The sequence below is a fragment of the Phodopus roborovskii genome, unplaced genomic scaffold, assembly GCF_943737965.1.
Source record: "Phodopus roborovskii unplaced genomic scaffold, PHOROB, whole genome shotgun sequence".
Lineage (NCBI taxonomy): Eukaryota > Metazoa > Chordata > Mammalia > Rodentia > Cricetidae > Phodopus > Phodopus roborovskii.
Window position 1 is genome coordinate 22,510,988 of NW_026126541.1, and position 12,077 is coordinate 22,523,064.

At 38.4% G+C, this 12,077-nt stretch overlaps 1 protein-coding gene across 2 annotated transcripts in view; it reads right to left on the reverse strand.

The window, feature by feature from the left end:
- The window catches only part of Hectd2 (HECT domain E3 ubiquitin protein ligase 2), a 69,927-nt gene that overhangs the window by 47,204 nt on the left and 10,646 nt on the right, over positions 1-12,077 (reverse strand). The window contains exon 2 of one of the 2 annotated variants that reach the window (XM_051199594.1): positions 10,298-10,427. In XM_051199594.1, coding sequence (XP_051055551.1) covers positions 10,298-10,427 — 130 coding nt within the window. Of the gene's footprint in view, positions 1-6,542; positions 6,619-10,297; positions 10,428-12,077 lie in introns of those variants that run through there. The other variant, XM_051199593.1, reaches the window with a different exon arrangement.

Here is a 12,077-nt window from a genome sequence, read left to right on the forward strand (position 1 = left end):
TTGTTTTAATAACTAAGTTTTGAGGTGGCTGTTACAATGCAAATAGATAATGGTAAATGTAACATTGTGCAAATCATATTTCAGAATTTCATGACTCATCTTTTAAACAAAGGGAGCTGAAGGAATGACTCAGAGTTAGAGACAACTTGCTACTCTTGCAGAAGACCTGAATTTGGTTCCCAACACCCACATCTGGCAATCATAACTTTTCTGAGATGGTTCAAGGGGATAAGATACCCTTTTTTGGCCTCTGTGGGAACTTGCATGTATGTCGTGTACATATACATACACTTGGGTACACACATACACAATAGGTGTTTTTTTTTTTAAGGAACAAATGGATGCTTTTCAAGATAAACAGCCAATTGAGTAGCCTTTTAATTCTTCTCGAAATTCCATTAAAACTACAACAAAATGTTCTTTATTACTTTCATGATATAATTCTGCAGATTCAGAAGGAATAAGCCAAAGGGCTACCTAGACTCAAAGGTAAAAAGAATGCATGAACACTGACTTAGAAGATTCAAGACAGCTGAACACCAAGACTCAATGATGTAAGATAAAATGGAACTTGACTTACATTACTGAATTACTGAAGGAGACAGAATCTGGACATGGCCATTTAAATAGTGAGGCTGAAATAAGAAGAACTGAAGAGAAAACTAAAGACAAACTTAGAGCAATAGTGTCACTGGATCACCATCCCTCCTCCACTCCTAGTCCAACAGAAATGTGGAGACTTATATTCTTTGGAGAGAATAACAGGGGTACTTTGTACTGGGGAAATGTCAGACAGATGATATGATAAGCACAGCAAGAATAAGTAAGGGTAGTAAATAACTAATTACTAAATTCTAAAAACTATCAGTCAATTAGGAAAACACTTTCACCCCTGTCCTCAACAAATCACATACTCAGTTTGAGCTTTACTCCACAATGGCCTCCCTCACCCCACACCCCAGGGGAAGATCACACATTTTCACAATGGCCTCCCTCACCCCACACCTCTGGGGAAGATCACACATTTCCACAATGGCCTCCCTTACCCCACACCTCTGGGGAAGATCACACATTTCCACAATGGCCTCCCTCACCCCACACCCCAGGGGAAGATCACACATTTTCACAATGGCCTCCCTCACCCCACACCTCTGGGGAAGATCACACATTTCCACAATGGCCTCCCTCACCCCACACCCCAGGGGAAGATCACACATTTCCACAATGGCCTCCCTCACCCCACACCCCAGGGGAAGATCACACATTTCCACAATGGCCTCCCTTACCCCACACCTCTGGGGAAGATCACACATTTCCACAATGGCCTCCCTTTTGCATATTTCTTGAAGAATCTGACTTGCCTCAAAAGAAATAATGATGTTAATTAATGAGACTTCCCTGAACAGAAGAAGCCCACCCATATCACCTTATGATAAAGTTTAAAGTCAATAAACCTTAGCCATGCCTCAGATTTCAGCCTTTTGGTACTCTCCTGCAAATGATAAGCAGAAACTAAATATAAGCTTTTGATTGAATGTCTTCAAAGTGGAGGATAAGTGACAAAAATGAAGACAAATAAAATTGAATTAATCAAAATCCACAAAAAAGGAAGGGTAGAAACCCATTTTAGAAACCTACCACGATTTTTCTTCTGATGAATTAAAACAAAAATTATGACATAAAGTTCTGTTAAAAAAATATTCAGGGTATGACAAAGAATTCTTAACAACTAAAGGCACAATTAATGAAACTAAATACTCTATAGAAAGGACCTTCATGCTCCTGAGCATGGGGCAGCATGCCCACTATCCCAGCTATGCAGGAGGCTTAAGGAGAAGAGTCATAGATTTGGGTTAATCTAGACCACCTAGTATGCTGGAAACTCTACATTCAATCCCCCTCAATCCTCCATGATGGTGGGAGAGAGCGGGAGACAAGGCCTAGTATGCTGGAAACTCTACATTCAATCCCCCTCAATCCTCCATGATGGTGGGAGAGAGCGGGAGACAAGGCCTAGTATGCTGGAAACTCTACATTCAATCCCCCTCAATCTTCCATGATGGTGGGAGAGAGCGGGAGACAAGGCCTAGTATGCTGGAAACTCTACATTCAATCCCCCTCAATCCTCCATGATGGTGGGAGAGAGCGGGAGACAAGATAGGAAAGAATTATGGAAACCTCCCGAAGTACAGACCAAAAGTCAGGAAGGGAAGAGAAAGGTGAGGAGTGGGAAATAAATGGGAAAAGAGCAGTGAAAGGGGAGGGAGGCTCAGAAGCCCTGGCTTCTGAACTACAGGACATCTAGAGATGAAGGACAAGAAGCGGAGGGAGAAAACACCTACAAGCGTTTTCTAGAATTTAAATACAGGACCTGACACACAGAAAAGAACACACCATAACAGATGTATTTAAAAGGACCCCATCTAAGGCATACTACCCTGCAGTTTCAAACCCTGAGGGACAAAGGAATGGTTCTGCAAGTCTTCAGAAAGTAAGCTATGGAGACAAGGTAGAATCCCCAGAGACAGTTGTCTTAGAAAAAGGGCCAGAAATCATGGTGGTCCAAAGGAGAGCTTATTCTGCAGAGTGGACAGTGTATGTGGAGAATTAGAAATTTTTGACACTTGTTATCAAGATCTTGACTGCCTTGTGCTCTTATGAAACTGCAGACAGACTGAACAGGAAAACCCAGCACAGGCTTAATACTCTTGGGTGGCCTGCCAGGGTCAGGTCCCTGCATTCCTCCTCTAGTTCCACCATCTGAATGAGCTAATGATACTCAGGCTGCTCACACTTTTGTGCTCAGTACCCTGGGCATTGAAAAGGCCATGTGACTGCTAGATATCAAAGACATTGATCACACAATCACCCAAAGCTGTTCATTTCACAGGGTTCAGATGGAGGTAACTATAGACAAGGAGACAGTAGTAACGTCTGAGAAGGGCAATACGAATGGACTGGGCTCACTGAGGCCTGCTGGTACTGTTCTTGATTAAAGTGCTAGGCCTCAATTTAACCACTGCTATATTCAAAATTGTAACACATTTGAATTGAAAACATTGTGCTCTCAGTTGCTCATGAAATTTCAAGGGATAACAGAAATTCTGCTTTATCATAATCCCGTCTGCAATTCTGCACCATACAAATTTATACAGATGTAAACTTGTAGTGATATATAAAGCCTTTGTGTCTGGCTTAAAGCACAACGTATAATAAATCCTCTGCATTTGGCTCTGAGGAAATGTTTCAACAAAGCCTTTAGTATGTTTGGGTCTATCAGTAGAGGCTGAGAAATTGTTTTGAGACTGTTTGAAGCTTGAAGAAATGTCGTCTCTCTGGAGAATCTGCACTTGGTGCTATGTGAGAGCTTGTGGCTGCACCAACCTTGGTCTGAAGACATTCCTGGCAGCCCTGGACTTCTTACTTTTGATTATGGCTGCCACATCAATAGGGACTGAGATTTGTGTGGGTTGTCTGCTTTCATGGACTGTAAGAGCAAGATAACTTTGGAAGCTGGAATCTTCCCCAACCCTAATTAACTTTGTATATGTTTGAGTAAAGTAACTGGAACGAGGTAGCTTCTCTACTACATCACCTAAGACCATCAATAACAATATAAATGTAAAATTTTATTTATCACTTAATTTGCTGAACTTTATATGAGGTAGCCTCTCTACTCCGGCACCTTTTATAAGGCATGCAACTGAATGTTTTAAATGTTTTCTTTTCATGTATCCTTGTAACTTTTCAGGACAGCTTTTTATTACCTCATTTTACAGATGGGGAAATAAATAAAATGAGATCAAGTAACCTTTTTAGAATGGCAGTTTGTATATTACAGAGCCTGGATTCAAACCTAGAACAAAAAGCTATAAATCCTGGATTATTTCCACTGTTGAACAGTGGCCAGTCTTCTATCATGAATAAACCAAGGAGCAAAAAGGAGACCTACTTGAAAACAGGAGATAATAAATTATATTATGTTTCAAAAATCTCACCCCAACAAGAATGAAAATATCCTTCAAAGATCAATAAAAACCAATATCCTGGCAATTCCATCTTAAATTTTATTTATGTTATAAAATTTGGGGGCAGAAGACAGCTATGATCATTAAACAAAGGCCCACGAGGGTTAGGTGGTTAAGAGTGCACGGACAGTTGCAGGTAGTCAGCTGACAGTGTGAGCACCAGGCAAGGCATAAGGGAACAATCTGAAGGCTCCCTCTCTGAGTGCGGTTCTTGTGCTACTTTAGATTACTTCAGTTCTGGCATGAAGCAGAAACAGGGAAAGACCAGAGTAGATTAGTCATAACAGATGGTGTTTACATCACAGTCTATAAGAGTACTTTTCTGATCATTTAGCAAAAATAAAGCCAAAGGTGGGAGAAAGGAAGAAGGTGTGTGTGTGGGGGGAACCCTGTAAGTCATAGAACTTGAGCCATCAGAGCCAAATAAAGCAATGCATTCACTGGTTTTAGAGATGGACTTTTTTTTTTTTTTTTTTTTTTACCAAGTTCAGTGAAGTAGATGTAAAACTAAGCATGAGTAAAATGTTCTTTTAAGGACTTCATCATAAAAATACAAGTTATTTCTATAGACACTCATCTATAATGAAACAGAGGCTTCATACTAGATTGTCTACAGAAAAGATTAGAGAAGGATTTGATACCACAGTAGGGCAAACAGGCCAGCCTAGAAAAAGTGCCTCCTTTTCCTTTCCTTAATCAATACATTATCACCAAGTTCAGACTACATGGGTCATGGATGTTGGGCCCTAGAGACAGATTGAGATGAAAAACTCGAGAAATTTAGAAATACATATATGCCCAGATCTGACAGTCACACTTCCATGAGTATCTTCCAAATATTTTGTTGATGAACAAAATGGCATATGTATAGTCACTTGTAATACTGCCTCTGCTTAAAAAAGGTGGATACAACTTATTTTTTTAATGGGGTGTGAATAAAAGTGTACACCTAATATAATAGAATATAGTTGTAGAAAACAAGAATGATAACTCAAATAAAACAACTGAAAACAACGCAAGGTTGGACAATGTACATGTCGTTTAAGTGGGGAAATAATATATATAGGTTTATATTTACATAAAAGAATACAGGAGACAGAACAAAACAATGTGATAGTGACGCATACAAAGCTCCCTATTTTTATAGCTGTTTTTAAAAAAACTAGAATAACTCTACTAATATTTAAAAGAAAAGCCTCAGGGCAGATAAATTATAACTCTCAGCAGTTGCTCAGAGGAGGAAAAACAGAGAAAAGGAAAAGGCTGTGCTATTTGAGTTCAGCTGGCAGGGAGGTCAGCTGTGTGGTGGTAGGCAGCCACGTGGCTGGGAGGGAAGGGCTTGAGGAGTGAAGCCAAAGCACTGGAAGCCCAATGTGTTAGGAAGGATGCTTAGAAAAGAGAACAGGAAAAGGGAAAACTGCTTCCAAGTAACTCAGAAAAGCAGGCAGCCTTCTGAAGCTGGTGTCTGTGGTTCTGTAAGAGACTGCCTGCTGTGGGGGTAGGAATTCCAGGAAGAAGTACACTATCTCATTGGAGGGATGATTATTCTACCTTCTCTTTAGGACGGCTTAAGGTGAGTCTACTTTTGAATCACATACAGGTGACATTCAAATGGTTAATTCTGATCTAAAACCACAGCCCTTTCTCTCTCCAAAATATATACTTAAGGAGCAACGAACAATAAAAAAGTTAGGTAAACTAATGCAGCAAAATATTTTTTCAGCTACACGTTTCTCCAGGAATAGTTAAGAAAAGAAAATAACTAAGGCACTTATTTTAGCTTAGGGGAGGACAGTAGAGATTTAGTTTAAGATCAGTTCATGTTTAAAGGAAACCTGGAGTTTAGAGTCATTTGAGGCCTTGGAGACTTCTCAAGGTAGAAATCCTAAACTGGTATGTCCTTTGCTCTCCCCAATCAGAAAACCCTGTACTGGGTTTCCTCTAACCACTTATTTTGGTCTGCTCTTCAAACTGCTCCTAAATGGAAACTCTGTACATCAAATACATCACAGAGCCCTCATACAGAACTAATCACTGAGTTAAGACCACCTTTTCCTTTGGCTATTTCAGAGTGACAATGATGCATTTCTCAAGCAAGAACTCAAGAGCTCGTGTCACACCAAGGCTCTGCCAAGAATAAACTCATGAAATCTGTGGAGCTGGCTGGGAATGAAACACTGGCCTCCAGGTAAATAGGAGTTCTATCCACTCTTTCCTGAAATACCACAAAAGAAGAGATATTTCCAAGGGCTTGAGGAAGAACCACTTTGCTTTTTTTAAAAGCGTTTTGTGCTTTTTTTTTTTTTTTTAAGGTGTTTTAAGTGAGTCTAAAAGGGGGAAATAAAAAATAAAAAAATGTAGGGTTACCCACACAAGTCCACTCCTACTATACTTATCTTCTAGGTCTTTTTTTTTTTTTTTTTTTTTTTTTTTCGAGGATGCATCATCTCTAGCAGCCGTTATGGTAGGTAAAATACCTACTTTTTCAAAGGACAACCAACCTCATATGCTTACCTAGTCATGTCATCTACAGGGAGGAAAGGATCCCTCAGCTGTTAGATAACTCATGCTGGGCTTCCTCAGCTTCTCTTGGAGATCAGATGGGAGAAAAGCTGTTAAGAGAATACCTGGCCATAAAGGGGTAATAACTGCTAAGAATCAAACTTCGGGAGAAATAACCTTATGGACAATTGAGGGAGTCTTCTCAAGAAACCAAAGAATTATCAGAACACCTCCATACTGAAAACTTACTCCAATTCTCATTCAATAAGAAAAAATTCTTCCTGTAGTACCTATAAATGTGCGAACACACCAGGACTAAGTTGATATTCAGTCAGAATGGCCAGATGTCTAGATAGAGTTCTATTGAGGTAAGACCTAATCACCTAGAGTGCTATGTACAAAAATTCTAAGGCGACTGAGCTTGGGCTAAGTCCAGATTCCACAAGACTGGCTCCTATGAGAAGAAAACAGGCAAGAGGTGGGAATTCTGCTAGGTGGAACATTAAATTTAGAGTCAATGAATCTATCTACTCAAAAACCTGTAGGTACATGGGGTGCCAAGCCTAGTTCACAAATCAAAGTATCTGTACAAGAGACAGGCACGCACACACAGTACACAGGCACATGCAGGCTGAACACCCGTACATAAAACAAACATCCATAAAATAAAATAAAAAAGAAAGGACTAGGTAGAATCAGAGAATGGAGACTCAAAGGTTAAACAATTTAAACAAACAGTCCAAACGAAGGTTACCACTATCTATCATGTTTTGATTTCCTATCATTCTCCATAGCACACATTTCAGCTTTCTTAAGGTTTACCAGGTCTCTGCTGTGCTGAATTGTGTCCCTGTATCCTCTTAAATGGTATGTTGAAGTCCTAAACTGCAAACCTGTAGACTTGTCCTTAAAATAGGGAGACTATGCAGGTAGGCAAAAACCAATCACATCCCCTTAGGAATGGATCTTCCCACTGGCTGCAAAAGGCAAACCTGAAGAGACTGAAATCACAAAAAGATTCAAGGAAAGGACCCTGCTGATGACCTTGAAAGAGAAAGCTTCGGTATCACTGGGAAGGCACATGGCAGGAACTGTATGTCTATAACCTGACCCAGGAAAGATAATTGCAGACCAGTCTTACAAACAAAACAATCAATTTGCCAGCAACTAAGGGAGCTTGGAAAAGAATATCTGTGCAGAGTCCAGCCCAACCAACATCTTGATCTCATTCTTGAAAGGAGTCTAAGTATAAAACCTAGCTATAACCATTCAGATTTCTGACCTACAGAGCTGTGAGCTAATAAGTGAGTGCTGTTGTAAAACCATTAAATCACCACAATTCATTATGTAGCAATAGAAAACAAATATGAGATTTTATTTGACTATTTTGAGGGTTCAATAAAAATTCTTTCTAAATGATATAAATAAGTGTTATTATCCAGTTGATATTTCTAAACAGAAATCATTTTCCATAACTCATCTAATTAGTCTAATTTTCTTTCTTTCTTTCTCTATTTTTATAGCTTTGTCTTACTATGTTGTGGAATGGTATAAAATACATACCTCTCTGGGATAGGACCCATGTGTGATGAAACGTGTATGTGAGGGTGTGGGTGTAAATAAATCAGAGGAAGGAAGATGTTATCAAAGGTTAGTAAGTAAAGTGCTATGGATCTAACCTCTAAGACTATACAGTAGGCCTAATGTTAGCATGCACTGACAAACAGAAAATGTTTGTAAGAATAATTTATCACATATGTAGTTATTTTGTTTGACATCAAAATTTCACAGATTTGTTTTGTGTTTTCATAGTGTAAGGGACACGGAAGAAAACACAAAATAATTTATATTTTCTATGATACAATAAGTTATATAAGACTAGGTGGTGGTGGCCCACGCCTTTAGTCCCAGCACTCTGGAGACAGAAGCAGATTTCTGTGAGTAAGAGGCTAGTCTGGTCTACAGAGCTAGTTACAGGACATCCGGGACTAACACACACAAAAACCCTGTCTCAAAAAAAAGTTACATAAAGAAACACTAATAACATATACCTAACCCTCCTAATGGAAACTACTAACAGACCTGTGAGAGCCTTATAAAAGAATCGAAATATATGTTCAAAGTACAAAAGGTTTCATCCACTTCACTTCAAAATATGGGAATCGCCAGGCAGAGGCAACGGGCAGTGGCGGTGGTGACGCACACCTTTAATCCCAGCACTAGGAGGCAGAGGCAGGGGGATCTCTGTGAGTTAGAGGCCAGTGTGGTCTACAGAGTGAGTGCCAGGACAATCAGGGCTGTTACAAAGAGAAACCATGCCTAAAAATAATAATAATAATAATAATAATAATAATAATAATAATAATAATTTGGAGTCACAACCTGCCTTTCATTTTATAATTGCTTCTTTTAATTTTATAATGTACTATGGGCATTTCCCCCAGTTATTTTATATCCTTATAACATTATTTTTTAATAGAAGCACACTAAAAATACAAATTGATACAATTTAATTAACCGATCTACTGTTCCTACTATAAGCAATGCATCTTTTCCCTTCTATCTTTGTACACAGATGATGTTATTTCCTTAAACTAAACTCTTGCAAGTAGAATTACTAGGCTGGCAAGTATCTCTGCATAGTTAAATCTTCTGCATATTCTTTCAGTACTTTTATAATTAAAAATGGATTATTTTTGAGAGGTCTGCCAGTTGTTCTAATTATGCTTTTTGAGTAATTCAATACCATTTAAGGCATTCTGAGGGCAAGTGTCTCCTACATCCTTTTGGACATTTATTTGTATAAATCAAGTACAGAATGATTTTGCCAAGGATTCCTAAAGAACTGTTGAAATTATTAAATATGTAGAATAAACTGGGTGATGCTTCTATGGTTTTTCATTCAATTTTTTTTTTTTTTTTTTTTTTTTTGTCTTTTGATAGTTTCTTATTTTCTCTATATATGTCTTGCCTATTTCCTTTTTGGGTTTAGTTTTAGTATTTCATATACTTTCCTCCATGTTTTCTAATAATTTACTGCTCAAATACTGGCAGTATATTAAACATTTGTATCACATTTATATGCTGTCATGCACTGAGAATATGAGGTGCCCCCACAAATGACCATGTATTGAAGACTCAACCCTTAGGTGGTGACAATGCTGAGATGTGAATGGGTTGTGAATGTGTGAATTTCATCAATCCCTTAAATCCACCGGTGAGTTTATACTAAAGGGACTCTTAGAAGGTAGGGCACAAAGTAGATCACTGGAGGCATGACTTGATCCCTTCTTGACTCTTTCTCTCTGCTTCCCAGCTGCCATAAAATAATCAGCTATTGTTTCACATGCCCTCCCACTGCAAGTTCTATCCCATCACAGGCCTAGAAACATAGAACCAAGTAACCCTAAAGTAAAACCTCTAAAACCATGAGCCAAAATATAAATCTGTACTCATTCAGCTTGTTTCTCTCAGGTATTTTGTCACAATGTCAGAAAGGTTAATTCAAATGTATCATACAAAGATACATAAAATATATTTTACATATGTATCATATTCTACATATATTATAGCGCTTTCTCTAACCAAACTTTACTATTCATTACTTTTTAATTTTATTTTTACTCTAGATAACACCTAAAATTTTAAGGTTAAAAGTAATAATTGTCAATCGTTTTGTAAATATTTACATAGTCTATTGCTTAAAAACGCATTTTAAGTCATTTAATACTATAACACACTTCCAGCCAAGATACATAGACCATTACCATTCCTGATGTTAGGGAGAGCCAGATGGGTAGGTGAACTTCTATTTTCAGCAGCTTCTTTCTTCTGGGTAACTGTCGAAACAAAGCTGCTCAAACTGGAAATCTGGCTCTTGGATCCTCTGTCCAAGCCCTAAAAAAAAATCATTTAAAATTGTGACATAATGTCTCCTGACTGTAGTTAAGTAATTTTATTATAGGAAAGTGTTATCATAGATACTTAGATTTTATGACAGAAAGACGATGAAACTATTACATATGTAACTGACCAAATTCTCTTAGTATAATCAAACCCTGTCAATCATCTAAGTACTTACTGTTAGTATTCAGGCAACTCTACTGGCCTGTCTTTGGGGTTCTGACAGGATACACCCTCAGCTGTAGCCACTAAGAGCACCACCTGTGCACATTCACTGTGTTCCCTTAAAACAGGGCCCTGTCCACCTCCCATCCTTCTCTCTCTTTTTCTTTCCTTCTCTGTTTGTCCCTGGTCCTTTCTTCTACCCTGCTGCTCCTGTCTCTGGAGGCTGGTCTCTCTCCCTCCCCTTTCCCCCTTTGATGATCACTTTCTCTAATAAAAAAAAAAAAAAAAAAAAAACCCACTCTGCTTGAACCCTGTAGAATGGCATCTTTCTCTCCTGCACTGCTTTTCTTAAATTACAACACTTACAAACTGGTAAGATTTAGAAAGGGGACGGTGGTAATATATTTATTTCATAGTTATGACAGTTAACAAATTCTCCTCACAGAGTAGTTACTACTCCTTCCTTGTACACAATGTATACTCCATAAATCTTAACTATTTTAACTATGTATTTAGATAATACTGTTTTTATGAGCGCCAAATTTATAAGTTTTAATATTTTATGAACTACATTACAGGTTTATTAAATTTTTTTAATAATCATCTACTCCAACTTTAAAAATTCATATAAAATGGTAAATCCTTTAGTGTTGTTTTTTTCCAAGCATTATAATTAAATTGTGGGTATACCAGGATTAAAAAGTGTTCTAACCATGTAGGATCCCTTAGGTAGAGACCATAGAGCACTTAAAAAAACTATCCATTAACACATTTTCTACCCCAACAACTCCAAAAATTCTTAAAACATTTAATTAACTCATATTGTTATATATATATATATATATATTATAAACACACACACACACACACACACACACACACAGAACAATTAAGCAGCAGGGCTGACTTTAGGCCTTTTCTTAGGTCTTTGATCGTTATGAACGTATGTTTCCAGACCTTAGGTTGTTTTGTTTTGAGACAAGACCTCACTATGTATCCCTGCTGACCTGAAACTTGGTATATGGCTTAGACTGCCCTTGGACTCCTCCTGTCTCAGCCTCCCCAGTGTTGAGATCACAGATACACACCACCATACCCCACTTTTAAGCTCCCAGAATCTTGAGAATAGTAGTTAACTTCTTAATATACTTTGCTCACATCGTGTGTGCGTGCATGCATGCATGCGTGCGTGCGTGCGTGCGCGCGCGCGCGTGCGTGCGTGTGTGTGTGTGTGTGTGTGTGTGTGTGTGTGTGTGCAGCCTCAGGGAATCTGCTCTCTTCATCCACCATGTGGATGCAAAGTGAATGAACTCAAGTCAGCAGTCTCAGTGGCAAGCACCTTTACCCACAAAGCCATCTTCCCAGCCCAACATCTACTTTTTAATCTAACGGTAGTTTTATTTTCATAGTAGCAAAACAGTTTCTTTTTTTACTTCTTTAATTACTCACCAGATTAGTTTCATTTACCCTTTTAAAACC